Source organism: Bubalus kerabau, chromosome 11, assembly GCF_029407905.1.
Source record: "Bubalus kerabau isolate K-KA32 ecotype Philippines breed swamp buffalo chromosome 11, PCC_UOA_SB_1v2, whole genome shotgun sequence".
Lineage (NCBI taxonomy): Eukaryota > Metazoa > Chordata > Mammalia > Artiodactyla > Bovidae > Bubalus > Bubalus kerabau.
In genome coordinates this window covers 107,806,863-107,828,515 of record NC_073634.1, presented here as the reverse complement: position 1 = coordinate 107,828,515, position 21,653 = coordinate 107,806,863, and the positions used below count along the sequence as shown (strand labels likewise).

At 67.3% G+C, this 21,653-nt stretch overlaps 1 protein-coding gene across 1 annotated transcript in view; it reads right to left on the bottom strand.

The window, feature by feature from the left end:
* The window catches only part of RXRA (retinoid X receptor alpha), a 92,093-nt gene extending 75,443 nt beyond the window's left edge, over positions 1-16,650 (bottom strand). The window contains exon 1 of the mRNA XM_055541607.1: positions 16,530-16,650. Coding sequence (XP_055397582.1) covers positions 16,530-16,557 — 28 coding nt within the window. The 5' untranslated portion in view covers positions 16,558-16,650. The remainder of the gene's footprint in view (positions 1-16,529) is intronic.
* Between the last annotated feature and the right edge of the window lie 5,003 nt (positions 16,651-21,653).

Here is a 21,653-nt window from a genome sequence, read left to right as displayed (position 1 = left end):
ACCCGGGGCGGGGGGCGGGGGGTCACAGGAGAGCAGAGCCAGGCAGCAGCAGAGCCACGTGCTGCGGGCACTGGGGAGCCACAGAGGGTGGTGCCCAGGGGAAGGGCAGTCCAGCCGGGCCGGGAGGGGCGGCAGCGCAGGGCCCCAGGGCCCAGAGCCGACTCCAGCCCCACCCCATCCTCCGCTGGGAACCCAGACAGGAACCCGGGGCTCGACTTCCCACCTTCGCAAAAGAAATCTGGGCCATGGGTGCCCCAGGCTGGGGTTTTTTTGTCGAGAAATCCGGTCTCCCCCACCTCCACCCGACCCTGTGGCTGCTGAGTCAGGAGCCCGGGGCGGGGGAGGGGGGGCCAAATCACAGCCCCTTCCAGCAGCAGCGTGGGCAGGAAGCAAGATCGCTGAAGCCCGGCTCCCGCCCCCAGGCCCAGCCCGGCCCGCGGGACCAGCACCCCTGCCACGGGACCACAGCATCCTCTCTGCCCGTCAGCACAGGAAGGGACCCACTCGGGGCTGGGGACACCGAGGCCTGGGGCAGGACAGGCTGGGTGCATGTGTGGTTGGCCAGATCCCCTCCTGGGGCACAGAGCAGACGCGGGCTCGGGCCTGGGGACGGTTTCGAGGTGGAGGGGCGCGGGAATCAGGCTGCAGGGACGAAGAACTGGGGGAGGGCAGGGCAGGCCTGCCCGGCAGCGGGAACGGCGAGAGCGAAGGCTCAGAGGTGCAGATGTACAGCGCACACGGCAAGCAGGGACCCTTCGGGGCTCCGCTCTGCGGGGGGCACCTCCCTGACCAGGCCTGACCACCCACCCACCCTTCCGGCCACGGGCCCGTGAGTGTCACGGGCGGGAGTACAGAAGGGCGAGAGGGCGCCAGGGACGTCACATCTGCTGACCGAGCCCCCGCCCCCCCACCCGCGTTTGGGGAGGAAATGCTCTTTCCCACAGTTTCGAAAGATCCTCTTTGCTTGAAGGAAGAGAGGCACCCAGAATCACACCATTCCACGGCCTGGGCCGTGCTCGCTGGGGGTGCGGGTTGCGGGGCGCGGCGGGCCCCCCGAGCCCGGCCACCAGGGAGCCGCCCACCAGAACACACGCCCCTGCCCAGGCCACTAGGGGGCAAGGCCAGTGAGGACGGGACAAAGCATGAAGTGTGCCCCCCCACGTCCGCATCAAGGTGGCACCCGGCAAGGGGGCTTCCTTCCTGGTCCTGGGGGGTTCCTGGGCCCCAGAAGAGTCTGCAACCGCCCCTTCCAGGAAAACTCTTCCCTCCTAGGGGGGCGAATTCCCACGTCTCCCCCTACAGCCCAGCCCGCCGCTGGGTGCCGCGGGCACTGTAGGGCAGGCCTCCACAGTGAGGACTCCTCTCCCCAACCTGCAGACGAGGACTCCGAGGGTCAGAGCAGCCCCCAGAGCTGCAGGTTCACCCCTACGACCACCCCCAAGTGTCACCAGGCCCCTCCACAGAGAACAAAGCCCAGGCTCAGACAGACACACTGCTCCAGGTCACTCAGCTGCAAAGGGCCGAATGGGCACCCAGACGAGGCTCAGGACGGCTGCCCCCGCAGGGCCACCCAGCCCGCACGTGGCTTCCCCAGGCTCCTGGGAGGAGTCCCTCCTCCCAGCAGTGACAAGGCAGCCCCGCCAGCCAGATACCCTCTGCCCACGCCGCCTCTGCAGGGCGGGGTGCGTAGAAATCTTGTGTTCTCCAAGGAAGAGGTGTCCCCCACCCGCCTCAGCCATAGGATTCAATGTTCTAGCCTCTGACGAAGGGACTCCCCACGGTCTCGGCACCCACCTGCCAGCAGCAGCGGGCACCTCCTGGAGGGGGCCAGCCACATCCCTCAGCCCGGAAGGAAGGCCACCTCCTGCAGGACAGCAGCCACCAGGGAGGCCAGGTGAGCCAGCCAGAGCATGATGGGCCAGAACAAGGCCGGGCCGGTTCCTCCCTGGGAGCCTCCACGGGCCCCTTGGGTCAGAATCCCAGACCTACCAGGTGGGTCTGGGCACTGTTGCCCAAGCCCACCCAGGAAGCCCACCCAGCACCTTCGGAGTGGCAGAGGGTCCGGGCACGAGTGGGCTCAGCAGCAGCGCCCAGGCTCACCCAGCTGCTTGGCACCTGCATGACTGCCAACAGATGGAGCAGCGGGCACGGAGCGGGCCCCCCGGGCACAGAGCGGGACGGGGCTGGGCCCGAGTGTCCTCCGTCCATCCCACTCACAGCCCTTCCTGACCATACCGCCCTGCGTCCTCAGGCGCCCGACTGGGGTCTCGCCCAGACTTGCTGGTCCATCTCTGACGTGGACACTGGAGGGCTGGTGAGATGGACGTGCCTCTGTGTCCCCGTCCCGGCCTTCCGTTCTGACCCCACGGCCCCCTACTAGTCCCACAGCGAGCCCTGGATAAACCCTGCCACCCTGGCCTGTCCGGCCCTCCCCTCCACACGGAAGGCCTGGGGCCGACAGCACGATGCAGGGTGCCCAGCCCGGGCACCTCAGTCTCCTGCTGTGCAGAATGCTCGGGACTGGTGGCCCCACACCCGCAACCCGAGAGGCCTCAAGGGTCCTCCGAGCCCGCCCGCACCCGTAGACAGGGGGTGCGGCAGGCTGGGCACAGGCCGGCCCCAGGCCAGGGGCTGGACTGCAGCCCACAAGCTCTCCACCTGAGCCCCAGGCCCACCCAGGCCTGACCCAGGAGGCCAGCACCCACCCCCGAATGCCAGATGCCAGCACAAGGCCCAGCTTCACCCACGTAGGCAGGCCAGGGCCCCCTCCCCCAGGCTGGGTGGTAAGCCCCCCAACCCGGGGTTCCCACGTCCCCACACCCATCGCAGAAAGACCTCAGCTGGCCAGAACCTCCAACGCCTCCCCTGCCACCCCACAGCAGGCTGCTCCCTCAGTGAGTCGGGCCTGGGCCCAACAGATGCAGTCTGCAGGAAGCCAAGTCCAGGCCTGCCCTAGGCACACCCTGCCCAGCCAGGTCCGAGGCAGACACACTGCTCACCTGGGTGTCCCCAGCCCACTCCGCCCAGCAAACACGCCCACGCTGATCACCCTTCCTCCTCCGTCACGGCCACCCCCAACCTCAACTTCCAGCAGAGAACCAAGGCAGGGAGTCAAGACACGGGCCCGTGAGCCCAGGGGCACACCCACGGCCACGGCCCACTCCCCACGACGGGCCCCCGGGGATGGGAAGAGGCCTCCTCTCATGACTACCTGGGGAGAAACGAGCTCCCCGCCACCAGGCGTGTGCGAGCCACGCAGCTGAGCCAGGGTCTCGCACACTCACACTTGGCTTCCCGAGGCCCCAGGGCCGCGCCAGGAAGCCGGGTGGAGACTGGAGGGCGGGGGCCTATCTAACCCAGCGTTTCTAAAAAGAGCCAACGGGGAAGTAAAAATAGGAAATAAAAATAAAATTGCTCCAGCCAGCCCTGGTTGTTTGTGTAGGAAACAAGGCATCTCCCCCCGGCAGGGCGTCCACGCTGCGCCTCTCCTGGACGAGGAATGTCTCCCCCCACCCAGCCTCCAGCCACCCCAGGAGGCCAGCTCTGCGCCCTGCGCAGGGAAGGCCCAAGAGGGATCCTGAGAGCCAGGTTCAGATCTCAGCGCTGCCGCTGACCGGCCAGGTGACCCCGGGCGAGGGGCTGAGGCCCTGTGGGCCTCGGACGCAGACCCCCACCCCGCCCACGGCTCCGGCCCACCACCTCCTTCTGCCGGGAACCCCCCCACCCGGGACCCTCACCATCAGCAGAGCTCACCATAAGCGGACGCGAGGGGCCGGCCTGGCTCTCGGAGCGGCTCAGACCTGTGTCCTTGTGCGCACGACGCGAGGAAGGCTTCCACACCCCCCTTCCCTGCGGCACCTGCAGGGCTGGCGTCAGGCTCACTCGCACTAAAGTGTGCGTGACTGACCTGGCTTCAAGGCCGGCCCGTTCTCCCAGGGTGCAGGATCGCTCGGAGGAGAAGACAGCCCAGCCAGAGGGCACGAGAAGGGGGCTGGGGCTCCCTCATCTCACCGCCCCCCAACTCTGGCAGGGCAGGGACCCTCCACCACCCGCCTCGTCCAGGGAGGCCCTCCCTTGCTGGGTCAGGCTCATCGACCGTCTGAGCCTGCCCGGGGCGCCCGCTGAAAGGGCGCGTGAGCGCTGCTGACCGTGGTCGCCACAGCGCGGGCCCACGGCAGCGGGACAGGGGCCGCGGAGGAGCCCCTGCCCACCGCAGGCCTTTTCAGAGCATCCTCGTCCCTCCTGGGGTCCCTTTCGCCCCCACCCCTGGGTCTAACCTTCATCTGACCCCTCCCCCACGCCTGGAACCAGGGGGAGCTCCAGGGGGCTAGCCGAGGAGACTGGGGGTGACATTGGCGGTCTGACCCAGGACCCACTGGCCAGAGACCCCCCTCCGCACAGCCCCGTGGTCTTCCTCCAGCATACATCTGCCCACAGACCCCCGTCCCCCAGTCCTCCCCGTCGGGGCCTCCCCATCCCCCAGCCCTCGGGAGAAACCCCAGTATCCTGCACAGCGCACTTGTCCCTCGGGCCCCCTGCCCCTCAGACCGGCCCGTCTTGCCACACACACCCCGGGCACTGCCCACGCCTGCCGCTCAGCTGGGCTCCCAGCCCTCAGGGCCCACAAGGACTGTGGGTGCATCTCCAGGCCGGACATGCCCATGTGGGCACACGCGATCCACTCAGGCACACAGAGGCTCACACGTGCGCTCTGGCCCCAGAACCCGGCCACAGGGGTGATCCGACCCTGTCTCTGTGCTCCACGGGGTCCTGGCTCCAAGTCCCCAAGGAGGGTCTGGGCAGAATGGGGTCCCTGAGGACAGGGGGGCCCAAACACATGCCACTCGCAGTCCTGGCCTCTCTGTCCAGCAGCCACTGGCTCCAGACCCCTGAGCAGGCCGGAGCATGCGAGGCGGGGGTCCCATGAGTGGGAACAGAGGATGACCGGGCAGACCCCGGGGCCCCCTGGCCTCTCAGTCCTGAGGGCCAAGTCCAAGGGACCCACGGCCAGCAGGGACCCACCCAATACGGGCACGTGAGCCGAGGGCCACCAGGCTCCAAGCAGGGCGTCCAGACGGCTGGGACACGCCGGCAGCGACAGCAGGGAGGGGGGCGCCCATGCGCACGCATGTGTGTGTGGGGCCTGCACCAGGAGGGGCCGAGGGTAAGCGGGGAGGCAGGCCCAGGCAGGCCACCTCCAGAACCCCGGAGGGTCTCCCTACAAGGCCCACTTGCTACCCCAAGGCCATGATCTGCCTGCCCCGTGTCCAGCCCCAGGGGCCGGGGGTCCCTGGCTGCCCCCGCGATAACGACTCTGTAGCTTATCAGCCCCTTCCAGGACCAGCGTAGGCGCGAGAGCCATTCCACGCCCCCGTCAGCCGGCCATGAGAGTGCCCCACTGCCCAAAGGGGAGACACGGGGACTGTCCACAGCAGGCAGCTGGCAGCAATGAGCTGCGGGCAGGGCGACACAGAGACACACAGGAGCCGGCCTGTCTCCCAAGGAACGCAGCCAGTGAGGGCCTGGGAGGTGTGACCTTGCCCCATGACCCTGGGACTGCGGGCGGGAAGGGTGCCAGCCGGGGTCAGAGGGGCGGCACCTGGACTGGGGGCTGGCCAACCAAGAACCAGAACTGCCCACGGTCCTGCACCCAGACCGCGCCTGGGCAGAGGAGGCCTGTGCCCCGAACTAGCCACAGAGCTGGGAGGAAGTCAGCAGGCACCAAACGCCCCGTGGGAGCCCAGCTCAGGCCAGGGGCTGTGCCCGGACACCTGCCCGCCCTTCCAGCCTGTGAGGGAGGCCCAGAAAGGCCTCGGATGCTCTCGGACACCCCGGGCTCTGCGGTGCACTTGGCCTGCGGATTCTCACGTCCCCCTGGGCGCCCATTTGCAATGGTGGCCCACGGCACGAGCTCCAGCCCGCCCAGCCGCCTGGGTCCAGGCAGTAGCGGCCAGATGCCAGGCTGCACCCACACCAAAGTCCTAACGCCCCCAAACCCGCCCCCGCTACGATCTCCTCAGTGGGTAAAGGGCACAGCCCCTCTTACGCTCAGGGCCAAAGCCCCGGACTGCTTCTGCCTAGGTCACCAGGCCCCTGCCCTGCCCACCGGCCCCTCCTCACACACAACCCAGATGCCACCCCCCTAGCCCAGGACCCTCCAACGGCTCCACCTCCTGGGACAAAAGTTCAGAGGCTTCTCTGGGCTCTCTGATTCCATCTCTACCCTTCCCCCTGGCTGGTTCAGCTCCAGCCACACAGGAGATGCAAGCAGCTCTGGGGGGGAGGCCTCAGACACGTTAGTCAGACGAACTAAGGCGCAAACCTGAGGATGCAGAAGCTGGCGTCTCCCAGGCAAACTCCTGTGCGTCCTTCACGACCCCCTCCAGAGAGCCCGACCCAGTGACACCAGGGCAAACCGGTGATGCTTCTGCTGCGCCCGCGCTGCCTCCTGCGGTCCTCCCACACCCCACTCAGGCCATACCCTCCCTGACAGCAAAGGCAGGCGTGACCACGCCTGTCAACCACGAGCGACCGACCCTGCCACGCTTTATCAGCCCCACTTTACGGAGAAGGCCCAGAGGGGATTTCAGACTCTGGTCTAAAGTGACAGATGGTGGTGCCGGGGCCCACCCAGTCCCTCGGACCCCGAGCACCACTCGCCAGCCTGGGGGCTGGGCCTCACACAGCCCTGCCACGCCAGCGACCCCAGGAGCCAAGCGTCCGCAGACAGCCAGCCAGTCAGACGGACGGAGGGACAGACAGATGACGGCAGGCAGGAGGGAGGTTAGCTCTGAACCTCTCGCCCCACCGGCCAGGTTTCAACAAGACAGCCTCAGCTGCAGAGGAAGGAACCAGGTCTCAACACAGGGCATCGCCTGGGGCTGAGGGCCCCCCACGCTGCATCCGGGCACTGGGTCCAAGGGAAACCCGGGTTCTGTCCAGCAGCGGGAGGCGGCGGCCTCTGCGGCACTCAGAGCGGACGTGGGGGGACAGGAACACACACCGCCCCGGCCCTGGCCTCAGGCTCCCTCGAGGGCTGCTCCACGCCCAGGAGAAGGCCCCGGGGTGGACAGACACGCACAGCAGGGCTCCCCTCCCCTGGGAGTCGGGACAGACCCCCAGAGGGGCATCCAACGAGGACGACTCTGAGTCTCAAGTGGAGGGAGCAGGCAGATGTGTTTTCGGAAAACACTAACTCAGCCCACAAACACTTTCCGAGGCCACAGCGGCACCTGCCGCTCTGCGTTTAGCAGCAAACGAGGCCTCCGGCCAAGCCCACCGAGGTCTCGGGGTCCCCCTGCCCCAGGAGCAAGAGCCCGCCCGACCGGTGGTGTCGGCCAAGGGTCCCAGCGGGGAGCAGCACTTCCATCTCTGATGCGGCCCAACATCCTTCCTTCCATTTCACCAACGAGGAAACCGAGATAAACAGGGAGGAAGTAACACGCTCCAAGTCACAAAGTTCACGCGGCAAGGCCGGGGCGGGCAGGCCAGGGGGCTCTGAGCAACCCCTGGCCGTCGCTGGCACCCACCTTCTGTCCAGGGAGACAGACGAGGGAAGCGGGGAGGCCCTGGCTCTCCTCCCCACGTCCGAGACCCTCCAGCTGGACCCTGGAAGGTCGTGGCCCACCCAGCCTCCGTCTGAGCCCAGAGTGGCCTGGCACTCGGCACCGAAGGCCCCCACCTCCTGCCCTCCCACCCCCCCGCCCCGACCTTGATCCTGGGCAGAAAGTCCGGGAGCAGGGGTGGGGCAGGGGCGGCTCTGCCACCTCCCGTGGACTCTGGCCCCAATCAGAGCTCTTTTTCCTCAATCCAGGCGAGGAGGGGGTAAGTGAGGAGCCATCAGGCAGACCAGCGCTCCCGCAGGAGGCTCCATGTGGGGGGCGGGGGCACCCTGGCGATGGACCAGGGATGGAGGACAGACAGGCGACGGAGGAAAGGACCTCCAGCTACTCCACGTGGAGAGGGGCCCAGCTCCGGCCACCCCCTTCCCCAGGAGCCGGGGCTGGTGTAAGCTCACGAGGAGGGCCAGCGTGGTCACGTTCCAGACCAGCACGTTCCAGGCCCAGGCAGCAGAGGGGACGTCAGGTCAGCAGGAACGGGCCCAGAGGGGCTGCCTGCTGCCAGGTGCCGGCCAGGCCCATTCCCGGCCTCCCCTCCTTCCAAGGTTAATTATTCCTAGAGCAGCTGACCACACCCCCCATGCTCCTTGGCGCCTCACCAGCAGATGGGCCACCCAGCCAGAGGCCAGCGGAGGAGCCTGGCTGTGCCGTCAGATCCTTCTGAAACCTGCCAGGGTGGGTCCTGACCCACCGCCCACCCAGCAAACTCTAGCTTATCCCTTAAAGCCTAACAACATCACCTCCTCTTTGCAGCCTCCCTGACTTCCCCAGGCAGTGAGAGGTGAGGCAACTGAGACCTGGAAAGGTGACTGGCCAGCCCAGGGACACCCGGCCTCCCCGCTCAGAGCTGACACTCGTTCTCACCGATCAGCTCCGAACACGAAAAAGCCAGAAAGCAGAATGAGTGGCGCTGAATGCATGGGAAGGGGGTGAGGGTCACAGGATCCTGAGCAGTGGCCCGAGGCCCATGCCGGGGCATCCCACGGAGGATGCGCATCCCATGGATGCACCAGCCCCACGGAGAATCCCAGGGCACAGGGTACGAACTGGCCTCAGGGCACCCGCAGGCCCCACCCAACCTCCATCTGCAACGCTCCAGACTCCCCCTCATGCTGCTCACCCCCAAACGGCCTCACCAGCACACCCCAGGTGTGAACCAGAGCTGGGCAGCTGGGCCCGCCGGGAGTGACCGTCCGGCCAACCCTCAGCCGACTTCCCAGCTCCCACAGCCCCGGGCCTGCCCCCTCAGCAGGGAGAGGACGGGGGCCATTTCCTGAGGAGCGGTCCCCAGCTCAGGGGAAGGAGGCTAAGGGCGAGAGACCGACAATTCCAGCAGCCAGAGGGCCCCAGGGAAACCACGGCAGGGGAGACGAGATCTGCCCGGACACGCAGCGAGCTGGCCAGAGAGCAAACTGGACTGTCCACACGGCCTGGGCTGCAGCCCTGCGGGACACGGGCTCTCCTGACCCATGCAGGTGGGGTGGGGGCGACCACCTGCCCACCCAGGTGTGGCAACCACAGAGGGGCTTAGGGATCCCCAAGAGCTCAATCAGGCATCTCCAGGAAGCGGCAACCTCTACTGAGGGCACCCCAAAGCTGCTCCAGACAAAGCTGGGTCACGGGGGTGCACAGCAGGCGTGTCCCCAAGAAGGAGGCCCACCACCGCTCGGACCCCAGCGTTGGCCTTCTTCTGGGCCCTCATCAGCCAGGGCACCTTAGGCACATCCCTCAAGCTCCCCAAGTCTGAAAGCCCCATCCCCAAAACGTGGACCGCAGGGCCCCTCCGCTTGAGGGGCAGCTCAGCCAGGTCACCACCGTGCGACCACTGCTGCCCAGTAACCCCAGCACCCGGCCTGGCCTCTCAGGGCCCAACGGCCGGCAAGGTGGGTGCTCTGGACAAGAGGCCGGGATTCTCCGGAGAGCGGGGCCAGGCTGGCCCACCAGCCCCGGACAAGGCCCTGGGCGCGCCCTCCAAGCTGCGGGGTGAGCGGCCACAACAGCAGCTGCTGGTGACCTCCACCCCCTCCTCAACCCCCAGCACGTTCCTGGGCGGCGTGGGGCCATGCGTGCTCCCGGCCAGCCCTCCGCTGCTTCTCCCAGGCAACGCTGTCACCCCACGCCCAAGCCCAGCACCCCGTCCCAGCACCCACCGCCCTGCGTCCTGCGCACACACACATGAGGGGGCGACTGGGGACGGCCTGGCTGGAGCTGACCGGGGACAGCACGCAGCTTCTGGAGGACACAGGCCCATAGACGGGCACGGAAGGGACTGGGACAGGGACCCCCAGGTGGGGGCTCGGGGCCAGCCGCCCAACTGGTGCCCACTCCCAAGGCCCGAGCAGAAGGCAGCCGTCCGTCAGGGGCCCGTGAGCGCAGCGACTCCGGCCACCTGGGCTGTCACCACCCGACCTCTGCCCAGGGCCAGCGCGGACACTTAAGCTAAATTGGTCAATTACGGGCCACTTAGACCCGTCCTGGGGCTCCCGGCCTCCCTCTGCTCAGCTCGGCAGCACCAGGAAGCCGGTTGAATCAGTAACCTCATTACAGCCCCGCAGCCACACCCGGGGCCAGCTTTGAACTCCGCGGGGCGGATCCGTGGCTGCTGCAGGGTTTACACGCGGCTGGCCCAGGCCCAGCTCGCTCCCCCCTCCATCCCCTCCCCTCCGCGCCAGAGGCTCCAGACTCAAGACAGCCGCAGCCTCCACGAGGACCCGTCACAGCAGCCCCGTGCCCCGCGCCCAGCCAGGGAGACTGAGGCCCAGCCAGAGACCGTGCAGCTCGGATAAGCCCGCACGAGGGCCTGGGTCCTCTCCTGGGCCCATGCGCAAGGAAGGCACAGCTAACTCCAGCCCAGGGGCCCAGCCTGAGCCCCCAGGAAGCCACGTGGGGTCCCCAACCCCGGCCCAGGCTCGGGCCCACTCACAGGGGCACCGGCCACGTCGGGCTCCAAGCCCACCCAGGACCCTCCCCACTCCAGCCCCTGCCTGCCGCCGGCTCACCCTCTGCACAGAGCTGGCGGCCTAATCCCGATCCCCCACGGCCCCGGGGCCCCTCCCTGTCCCAGGGTCAACCAGCCGCCTCTCACACAGTAGTGCCTCTCCCAGCTTAGGCCACACAGGCCCGGGGGCCAGGCCTCTGGGCGCTGGTCTCAGCTGACCGTGCTCCATAGGGCCCACCCCCACACCTGTTGCAAGCCCGCCTCCCCGCCAGAGTCCGCGCCAGAACCGGCTCCAGCAGGAAGCCTGGCCACCCCCACCGCTCACGCCCAGCTCTGCGAGGCGGCGGGGCCCGGCCAGCACCGGGCAGGTGCTCCCCGGGCGCTGAGTGGACCAGAGCCAGCCAGCAGGCCCGAGGCCTTCTAAGGAAGACCTCATGAGGACTGTGCTGGATCCAGCTGGGGAGGCCGGGCCTGGGTGCGTGTGTGCACACGCGTGTGCAGCTGTTCATATACATGGATGCGTGTACGCCTCTGCACCTTTGTGCATGGACGCATGGGGCGTGCAGTCACGAGCACGTGTGTGTGTGTGTGTGTGTGTGTGTGTGTGTTCGGGGTAGGGAACATGGCGATAAGTGAGGCCCCGCCCTGCCCTGGGGACCAGGTGTGGCTGCCCCCCCCAGCACCCACTGGGGCCCTCAGGGATTTACTGCGGACAGCTCCGCCCTGGGGGGAGGACCCCAGGCCACAGGGGTCCTGAGGCTGCGCCTCGAGCTGTGACCCAGCCCATGGTTCTCCACCCTCGGCTCTGGCCCTACCCCCAGCCAGGGACAACCCGGGAGGAGGACCTTCCAGGGAGAACGGGAGAGGAGGGTAGTGAAGCTTCAACCCCCGTCAGGTCTCCCAGAACAGAACGCTCACTCGAGGGCCCGGGACACCTAACAGGGCTCCCGGGGAAGCAGGACAGGGCACAGATGCAGGGCCCACCAGGCAGGTGGTTTCTGAAGACGCCCCTTGAGAATCAGGCGGTCGGGGCCCGTCCCAGGACACGGGCCCGACCGGAGCTGAGAAAAGGCAGGCAGAACTGCCCAGAGGCGAGCCCAGCCCGACGGCCCCCACAGCTCCACGGGCCCGTCCCTGAGAGGACGTCACGGGGCTAGAAACCCAGGCCCGGGGATGCAGCGGGCACCCAGGGGATGGCACCACTGTGTCCTCAGGTGGGCAGCACAGGGCTCTGGACGTGTCATACGGGGCATTCAGAGACATGGGGCAGATGGGGCTACGGATGAAAGGGGAACCTGCGCAGGCCCCGGGCTCACCTGCCCGCTCGCGTGGGACGCAGGAACACACAGACGACGCGGGACAGCCGGCAGGTGGGCCGGGCGGCCGGGGCGCGGCACACAGGGCCGCGGCGCGCGCGTCCCCACTCTCCCCTGCGTCGGCCCGGGCCAATTTTATTTAGCTGCTTTCTGCTCCATTTCACGCTCATTCCGCTGCTGAGCTAGACAATTGCTCTGTAACTCTAGGGTGCAATTTCCCAGTCTGTGAGGCGCTGGGGCACGACTGCTCGAACATCCCGCACCAGGCTCTCAGTGGGCGCGCAAGCCAGGCCCTCGCCCACCCCCTCCCAGGGGCCGGGGAGCAGGGCCCCAGCCGGCTGCGGGAGCCCAGACCAGACGCCTCGCCAGTGCTCCGAGCGTGGAGGACGGGGCGGGGCCGCCCCCTTTCCCGCGTCTGCTGCGGCCGCAGCAGCACCTACGCCTCTGCTTCATGGTCCTGTTTTGCTCCATCACTGGACACCCAGGCCCCCTGACCCCCGTCATCAACCCAGACAGGGCACACAGGGAGGCTCTGACCACAGGCCGCACCTCTGAAGGAGGCCGTCAGGGAGACACAATCGACTGCCTTCCCCTGCATCCAGCAAGGGCCAGCGCGCGCGTCCATTTTACAGATGAACGGTTGAGGCTCAGATAGGCCGGCAGGCAGGACACACACACAGGCAGCAAGGACGGGGGACCCGATCTCCAGAGGCCTGGCCACCAGCCCACAAGAAGACACAGCCCCCCAGGAAGGGGCAGCTCCAGGGTCCCCGGGATACACCAGGTCACTCGAGAGGGTGCAGGTCGGGGGAGCAAGGGACAGAGGAGCCTGCGGACGGGAGAGTGAATCCGGAGCTGTCCCGGCATGAGTAGGGCAGGCGGGGAGAGGGAAGGGGACTGGCCCTGCCCCCTGACCGCAGCGTCCAGGACACAGACCTGCTCAGTGCACGCCAGGGCAAAAGGCTCGAGGGGCGCCCACCGGCGGACACCAGCCCCACCAGGCACCAGGGCCCGCGAGGGTCCAGGCCCCTGCCCGTACCTGAGCCTGCCAGCAGCCGGCTCCCATGGGAACAGACCGGTAGGCTGGGCACCTCAAGCCCCTGGCCACTAGGGCCAGCTACCATGAACCCTGACAAAACCAGGGGCAGGCAGAAGAGGGAAGGAGGGTCAGGTCTGGTCCTGGGCCAGCTCACGGGCCTCTGCCCTGGCCTGTGCACAGCGGCTGAGTCAAGCCCGGGAGCTCTCTGCTCCTACGGGACGCGCCAAGCTCGAGACCACCACCCGCTGCGGAAACAGGCCAACTGTGGAAAGAGCCCAGGCAAGCCGGGAAGGTGGAACTCTGCAGGCGGCTTCCGCAGGCTCTGGGCGGGCCTTCGGGGCCTTCGCCCCCGCACACACACACCACCCCCCAAGTCTGTCCCACCCCGACTCGCCAAGGGCCCTGTCCTGATGCCGGATGCCACGCACACCCGCCCCATTCTGCACGCACAGCGATTCCACAACCAGCCCCTGGGGCCTCCTCTCCCACGACGACAGACAAGGACCACCACCGGAAACCCGCCCCAGAGCCACACGGAGGCGGGGGCCAGGGCAGGGGAGGCCAGGGAGGGCAGGCGGAGGGCCTCCTGGAGGAGGCGCAGCTCCCTGCAGGCCCTGAAGGACAGGCACAGCTGGACGAGCTGGTAGAGCTGGAGCCGGCCCCCAGCGGCCACCCCGGTGTGCGCACGGCTGCCCGTTCAGCTCTGCCAAGCCCCAGCTCAGAGCCGCCCGGCCCGCCCCCCGTGGCCCTTCCCGAGGGTCCCCAGCGCGTCCCACCGCGTCCAGGCAGAGTGGGTAAGGGCTAGAGGCACTGGGCCCAGGCGCAGCGGACAGGCGTCCAAGTCCAGGCCGGCAAGGCGACGGCCACAGCCACGGCCAAGCCCATCCAAGGGCTGTTTTTCTCACCCTGACACTTCCCCCATCAACACACAGAGCCCCCTCTGGAGTTTACCAAAACAAACGCCCCAACAGTCCCAGGGGCCAGGCCAAGACGGGACTGCCTCGGCAGGCCGGCCTCCAAGCCCGGCCTCCGCAGAGTCACGTGACCCTGTTATTTCGGGAGGCCCGAGAATGTGCTCTATTTTGGGTCCCGAGGGCTCTGATGTTACCAGATGCCCCTCATCCGGGATCCAAGTTCTCCCAGGTCCCCAAGAGCTGCCCAGAGAGCGATCAGTGGACCTACTGTGCTGTTACTGCGCCCCCCACCCATCCCCAGGCAAACGGGCCATGAGCAGCCAGGAGTCCGGGGTCTGAGGCCTCGAGACCGCAGACTCAGCCTTGCAGCCCCACCGGCCAGGCTGGTGCCAGCACAGGCCTTCTCTCAACTAGCAGAGGCGCTAGTCAGCCGTGGGCAGCAGGGGCTGCCGTGGACAAGTTCTTGGGCCCAGATCCGTACCTCGGGCTCGTCCCTGCCCTGCCCTGCCCTCACGGGGAGGCTTGGCAGCTGGGAGACTCCCGGGCAGGTAAGAGCAAGGACCCAGGCCCGCCACACCCCAGGCAGTAGGTACTGGAAGGACCAGGCCCTCTGCCCGAGGCCCCGAAAGTGGACGGACAACCGTTAAGGGGCAATGCCGCCTACCCAACTGCTCCAGATCTGCCCTGGGCAGCCAGCCACGCCTGGACAGGCCGGGCCTTCCGACACTCACCCCCCACGAGGGATTAGGCCGTGTTGACAAAAGGGCTTAGGCAAGTAGCCGCTTAAATGGACCTTCAACTCCACTGGACTTCAGAGCTGGTCACAAGCTTAGAAAAAAAATAAAGTGTAATCAGAGTCCAGGGCTGTCTGCTCAGGCCTGGGGCATGGGCTGCCTGGGAGGCCGCAGGCCAGGTCAGAGAGAAGCCCCCACCCCCAGCCTCCTTGCCGCGGTGGGAGGGCTGGGGGGAACATGACACCCGTCCAGGTTCCTGGGACACAACTTTTCCTCCCTGTGGGGACTCCAGCACAGCCAGCCTGCGGCCGGGGCCCTCCAGGGGCCCACTCCTAGGACCCTGCCAGCATGTCAGGGACGGGGACCCGTCCGGCTCCACGCACCCAGGCAGGGCCCTGCCTCATCGGGGGGCCTGGGAGAAGAGCAAAGACAGAGTTGAGCGCTCCTGTCCCAGGGGGCGCCTCTGTGTGTGTGTACACATATGTGTAAGACTTTAATAGGCGACAGGAGAGGTTGTTGGCCTACATAGGACCCCCCCACCCCCAGCCAGGCCCAGCAGCAGCGAGTCAGAATCAACTCAGCTTTCAATCCATACACACGGCACCACCACGGGCTGGGGCTTCAAACCCCAAACCATCACTTTGTAGCCGCTGGTCTCAACCGGTTGTCTCATCCGCAAAATGGACGTGCGTGCCCGCCCTGGAGGCTCTGAGGAGGAAGGAGAGCGCCCAGCCTGGCGCCTGCGGAGGTCTGGACTGCGCAGGGTCACGGAAAGAGTCTTCTTGGACCCGGCAAACTTGGAAGCCCACCCCGGTCACCATGTCACACGCCCCTCTGCGCGCCTGCCAGGAGTGCTCAGACCCTCACCCAGCCATCCCGGGAAGCCCGGCCGGCTCCACGCGGCTCCCCTCCACCTCCCCATCTCAACAAACGTCCCCGCAGCTGCGCCACGTTCTGGCGGCCAACCGGGTGGCCAAACTGCACCCCAGGCTGCCAGGGGGTGGGCAGGCAGGAGCGGCAACAGACCGCGGGTTTCATTCATAATCAGCTGTTTTAATTTCCATTCAGCACAAATCCTTCACCCAGCCTGACAGCCCGGCTGCCGGCCCCACCGCCAAATTAATATCCTTCCCGGGCTCATTTATAAAGTCTCCCCACCCCCTCCCCCTCCCCTGCCTCTCACTGGTTCCCAAACCCGCGTTAGGACAGTGGGCTGGGGGCACCTGGCCATGCCCCCTCCTCCTTTGTGGGGCCAGAACTGGAGCTGGAGAGTGGTCCAGGGCAAGGGAGCCACTGGGCGCGATGGCAGCGGGAGGACAGGGAAGCCGGCCCTCAGACCCTCCAGGGTGTCCACCCCAAGTGCAGGGCCAGCTCCAGGGAACGCCAGGAGAACACTCGCGTGCGCCAGAGTGAGGGTCCCCGTTTCTGGAAGGGGGCCTCCCCGGGTTTGATGGTCCCGGTCTTAAGGCCCTTCGGCGACCCTGCCCACTGGCGCCCGGGCGGCTCTGGGGGAGGAGGGGTCCCGAGCGTTCCAGGGCCGGCGGCCTGCTGGACTCCGCAGCCCGGGCGGCGGCGCAGAGGCCGTCCCGATGCCAGGGCGGCCGGAGGCTGGGAGCGCACAAGTTGCGCCACCCCGCTGGAGCTGGGCGCCCGGGCGGGGGGCGCCAGCTAACGCCGGGCGGGGCCGGGAGTCCCCCCCGCCCCGGTCCAGCCGACCGGCCGCCCCTCCGGCCCCGCTGCCCGCCCGCTGCCCGCTCCAAGTCGGCGGCCCGCCGCGGCCCGCGAGCTGCCCGCCGCCCTCGCCCGCTCCGCGCCCAGCCGGCCCGGGGAAAAGTTGCCCGGCCCACCCGCTCCCGGCCCCGCGCCCCAACTCCGCGCGGGCCGGCCGGGGGGCGCGGGGCCGGGCGGGGCGGGCCGGGGGCCCCGCGCGCGCCGGGGACGCGCCCCGCCGCCGCCCGCGATCACTCACCGAGCGGCAGGAAATGTTTGGTGTCCATGTCTGCGGCGACCTCGCGGCGGCCCCCGGCGCGGCCGGCCGGGCCCGGGCGGCGGGAGCCGGCGGCGGCGGCGGCGGCGGCGGCGCGCGGAGGCCGCGGCGCGGCGAGTTGTTGCAAAAGTCGCCCAACAATGTAAACTACTTGTGCCGCGCGCCCCCGCCGCGCGCGCGCCCGCCCGCGCCCCCGCCGCGCGCGCCCGCGCCCCGCTCCGACCGCGGCGGCGCCGGCGGGGGGGCGGCGGGGGGCCCGCGACGGGCGCGGACTCGGCGCAGCGCCGCCACCCTCCCGCCCGGCCTGCGCGCGCGCCCAGCCCCGCCCGCCCGGAGCGCGCCCCCCGCCGGCCCCCCGCCCCCACCCGCCCTCCCGGAGCGCACCCGCCCTGCGCCCCTCTGCCGTCCGGAGCGCGCCCAGCCCCGCCCGCCCGGAGCGCACCCCCCTCCGCCCCCCCCGCCCCCTGCGCGCCCCCCCCTCCGCCGTCCGGAGCGCGCCCCCTTCCCCCGCGCCGCCCGCCCCGCCGCCGAGTTGCAGGCGAGGGAGCGCGGTGCAAACTTGCAAGTTTTCCTCCGCCAGGGGTTCCCGGGAGTCGCTCGGGGGCAGCGGCGCGGGGGCGGGGGGGGGCGCGGGCGGGGCGGGAGCAGAATTCCCTCCCCGGCCTGCCACCCCCCCCCCAAAAAAAAAAAAAGCCACCGGGCGGAGCAGGCGGACAGCGGCCGGGCCATTGTCTGGGCGGCCACACAAAGCGGCCAGCCGCGCGGCGCGCAGAGCCTGCCTGGCGCCTGGGGAAACTGAGGCCCCGGGCGGCACAGGCTCGGCTCCGGCGTCTAGTGTGGGGTTTCATTTTCTGGAGCCCCCATCCGGCCCCCACTCCCACACTCCGGGCGCCCCCAGCCCCGCCCCCACGGACGGCCAGCTAGGCTCCCCCCACCCCGGGAAGGGGGGCTGGGTGGGAAGGGGGCGCCCCGGCTTCTGGGAGCACCAGGCTGGGTACCAGGCGCGGCAAGCTGGGTGCTGACTCTGTGGCCAGGTGGCTATTTTTACGCCTTGGACAGTTCTCTGCCCTGACTTTTAAATTCATGACGTGTTTGTTTAAAAGCGAAAGGACGGATGCCCGTCCTGACAGCTCGGGGCAGCTGGAGTTGGGGCTCCTGTGTGAGTTACCTGCGTGGACCTGGGTCTCCTGACCCCGGCCCCACCCCAGGCCCGCTGCCCTGCTAGGTCCACTCCCCGAGGCGCTTCCCCACGACACCCGGGCCGCACATGTGGCCCCTGGGCCAGGGGCGCTGATGGGAGGGCCCAGTCGGCGGCTCAGGGACAGACACAGCCCTGGGCTACAGGGGGGCCCTCCTGCCTCGGGCACCATTGCCACCTATGTGACCTCCAGCCTGCCTCTCCAGCCCCCTTCTGGGCTTCACTTTCCCCTCTGTGCAATGGGCACACAACAGGACCGCCTCCCCATGGACAGCCAGGGGCTGGATCCCACAAGGCCACTGAGACCTGTCCTGCTGCAGAGAGAGGCCCCTGGGCCACTGGGAGCATCCTGGGCTGGGGGGGTCAGGTAAGTGCTGGTTGGGGAGCCCTCCCTCCCCCGGCACAACCACAGGCCATGGCCCAGGCTTGCCCTGTCCCCCTGGCTCCTGTCTGATCCCTGCCTGCCTTCCTCCCCTACTCGAGAAAGTCTGGTTTTTGCTGGCTCCTGAGCCCCCTGCCCATCTGCCCTTGCCTCCAGCCGTGGCCGGTGTAAGACTGGTCCTCGTCACTGTCGTCCCAGCAAACCCACTCCCCTCTTCGCCCCACTGGGCACCCACTTCTAAAGCCTGTTTCCCTCCGCCAGGGCTGGGGGCGGGCAAGCATGCAGGATGAGCAGGAGCGAACACGGGTGCTGACACGTCTGGGGTGCACGCCGCGTGCCAGCCCCCGTCTTCGGGCCTGTCTCCATTGCCCCTGGCACGGCCTTCCCTCTGTGCACCATCAGTGGCCCGTCTGAACTCCATCCTCCCGGCCTGTCCTCCTGACCTGAGTCAGACCTCGCCACTGCCGCCGGAGATGAAGAGGCCCTCGCCACTCGGGAGAGGAGACCACCCAGTACCATGGCACCCACTTCTTGGCTGGGCAGTGGGCACCACTAGCCTACCTGACTGAGGAGGACAGCCAAGGCCGGGAGAGATGACGGCGTGGAGCACCGTCACTCTGCCGCGAGGATGAAGCCAGCGTTTTGGGAACGTCTGGGCCAGCGAGGGTGTGGACCCACACAGGCCCCCAGCCCCGGTGGCCTCTGTGCAGCGCTGCCTTTGCGCCACGTCCCATGCAGACAGCCAGCCATGCTCTGCGAGCGGGGCCAGGGTGCCAAAGAGACGTGAACTGTTCCTGCGTCCATTGCCATGGGTCGGTCACTCATTCGACAAACATCTCTTCAGCCCTTGCCAAGGGGCGAGACCGTGTGCTCCAGTCTAGGTAGTCAGGCGGAGGTGTGGTCCCAGGTGAACAGGCATGGGCTGGCTCCCAGTTCTTCCTATTCCCAGCCGTGTGACCTGGCCAGGTCCCTCCTTCCCTGTGCCTCAGTCTCCTCTTCTGTAGAGTGGGCACGGTCACTCTGTGCCACTGAGTCACGGGAAGACTGAATGAGATGAGGCAGGGAGAGTCACGTAATCACGTGGACCACAGCCTTGTCTAACTCAATGAAACTATGAGCCGTGCCGTGTAGGGCCACCCAAGATGGATGGGTCATGGTGGAGAATTCTGACAAAATGTGGTCCACTGGAGAAGGGAATGGCAAACCGCTTCAGTATTCTTGCCTTAAGAACCCCACGAACAGAGGATGAGATGGTGGGATGGCATCACGGACTCAATGGACATGAGTTTGAGCAAGCTCCGGGAGTCGGTGATGGACAGGGAGGGATGGCGTGCTGCAGTTCCAAAGAGTCGGACGCGACTGAGCGACTGAACTGAACTGAGGGAGAGTCTGGCCCCAGGAGAAGGAGCTTAGTCCTGAGAGTTCCTCCCACTGCAGTTATCAATATGATTATGAGATGATGAAGTGGGCACTCTGGGAGCCCCAGCACAGGATGGGGAACCTAAGAGGCACCCACAAGGGGGTGGGAAGTGGTGGACAGGCCGGAAGTGTTAGGACAGTGACCGAAGGGCCAGGACGTGTCAGGCCAGGGGCCCACAGCTTCTGGGCATGACTGTTTCTTGGGCTGGGTTTGAAGAAGGGAGGTTTTCATCGGATCGAGACAGGGCTGAGGGCACTCCAGACAGAAGGACCAGCATAAGTTCTCGCCCGGGGTGGGGAGGTAGCCAGCCTGTTGAAGGAACAGCCTTCAACAGCCTTGGCAGGCAGGTCGGAACACGCCGGGCGCTCATAGGCAAGCTGGTCCTAGAGGCCTCGAAGCCTGAGTTCGAGCACCTGAAGTCGCCTGCCTGTGACAGAAGACTTCCTGGGCTTTCCAGTCCTCCCCCAGCCCCTTGCCCCAGGAAACTCAGAGACTCCGTTTGGAACTACTGGCGCCTGGAGCCAGGGAGACAGGCACAGGCGAGCTTCCACGTGGGTTCCTCGGGGCCTCTGTTCCCAGGAGAGACCTCCGACGGTGTCTCCAAGCCCCAGCCTCAGCAGGACCCCCGGAGACCGCGGGGGCAGTGGAGCGCGCGTGTCCGGAGTCCCACAGCTGCCACGCAGCTCTCAGCCTCATCTTGCCCTTGGCAGGGGGCCGGGAGTGGGGTGCAAGGGTGCTGCAGGAGCTGGCGGGCTTGGAAGGGGAGGGGAGCGGCCGCGGAGGGAGGCAAACACCCAGCCTCCTTGATGGAAAATGTGCTTGCCCTTGTTATTTCTGGTCCTCGCTCCCCCCTCGAGCGGGGGCTCTTTGGTGCAAACGATCCCACAGGGCCCCGCCCGGGACGGTGGCTGCCCCATTTGGAGTCTCCAGGTCCCAGCTAACCATGGAAAAAACCGCCCCCAGCCTTCCCGCCGTGTGTTTCTGCAGCCAAAAGTATTTTTATAGTAATATCCATCTATTTACAACCTGGGATCTGAGAGGGTTTTGTTTTTTGTTTGGGTTTTTTTTTTTCTTTTTTTTTTTTCCCTCCCTGAAGGATGCTTTTTAAGGTGCTTTGGCCTACTCCCGGTGCCTGTCTCAGCTCAGGCTTGTAAACAGTCTCCAGAATCACTTGGTGAATAGTATTTTTAAAGGCCACTGTCTGCCAGGCAGGGCCCAGGAGACTGGCGTCTGGGTGGACGGCTCCCGACAGTTCCTGGGGCACCGGGGCGCACCTTGGCTGCTTCTGGGGCCTTCCCTCCAAGGAGGGTCCATGTGATCCTGGGCTAATGACCAGCAGGATCTCACAGACGGGGTGGGGCCCTGACCCCCATAAACAGGGCAGGGGCTCAGGCACCCCAGCCTGTTCTCAAATCCCCCACCTGGAGGGCACTCTCTTACCTCCTGTGGGGGTGACCCTCTCTGTCGCTGGTGATAGCTGACTCAAGCTGGCAGGTGAGGAGGAAGCCCAGAGGGGCAGAGGGGCAACCGAGCTCGCCCAACAAGGTGGACAGAGCTGTTCCGAGTCCCGCCCTGTCTCTGCATCGTGTGGGAGAGCTCGGGAAAGCCACTGGTCTGCACTCAGCCTGTCCTGCCTAGTGGGGAGAAGCGAGCGGACCGGGTGGAGGGACATGGTGGAGGAGGAGACGCCTTCTGCGAAGCCTCATCGCCCTGCAGGCTCTTGACCACTCCCGTCCACAGCAGTGGCCAGCCCTGCACAGCCAGACAAGCGCGGCCGGACAGAGGTTAGGCTTCATCCCCATCAGATGCTCTGAAGGCAGGCTGCTCCCCTCCATCGTGTGGGAGCCTCATCCCAATCCTCTGGAAGCTGAAAGGCGGTTTGGCCAAACCAGTCCGTGTGATACAGGCCTAAGGGGATGGAGCTAACTTTGTAGAGAAAGACTGGGGTTTCAGGGCAGCTCCCCACAAGGGCTGGCGGGATCCTTCCATGCTAGGTCACTTCCATCGTGTCCAATTCTGCGACCCCAGGGACCATAGCCCGCCAGGCTCCTCTGTCCGTGGGATTCTCCGGGCAAGAAGACTGGAGTGGGTTGCCATGCCCTCCTC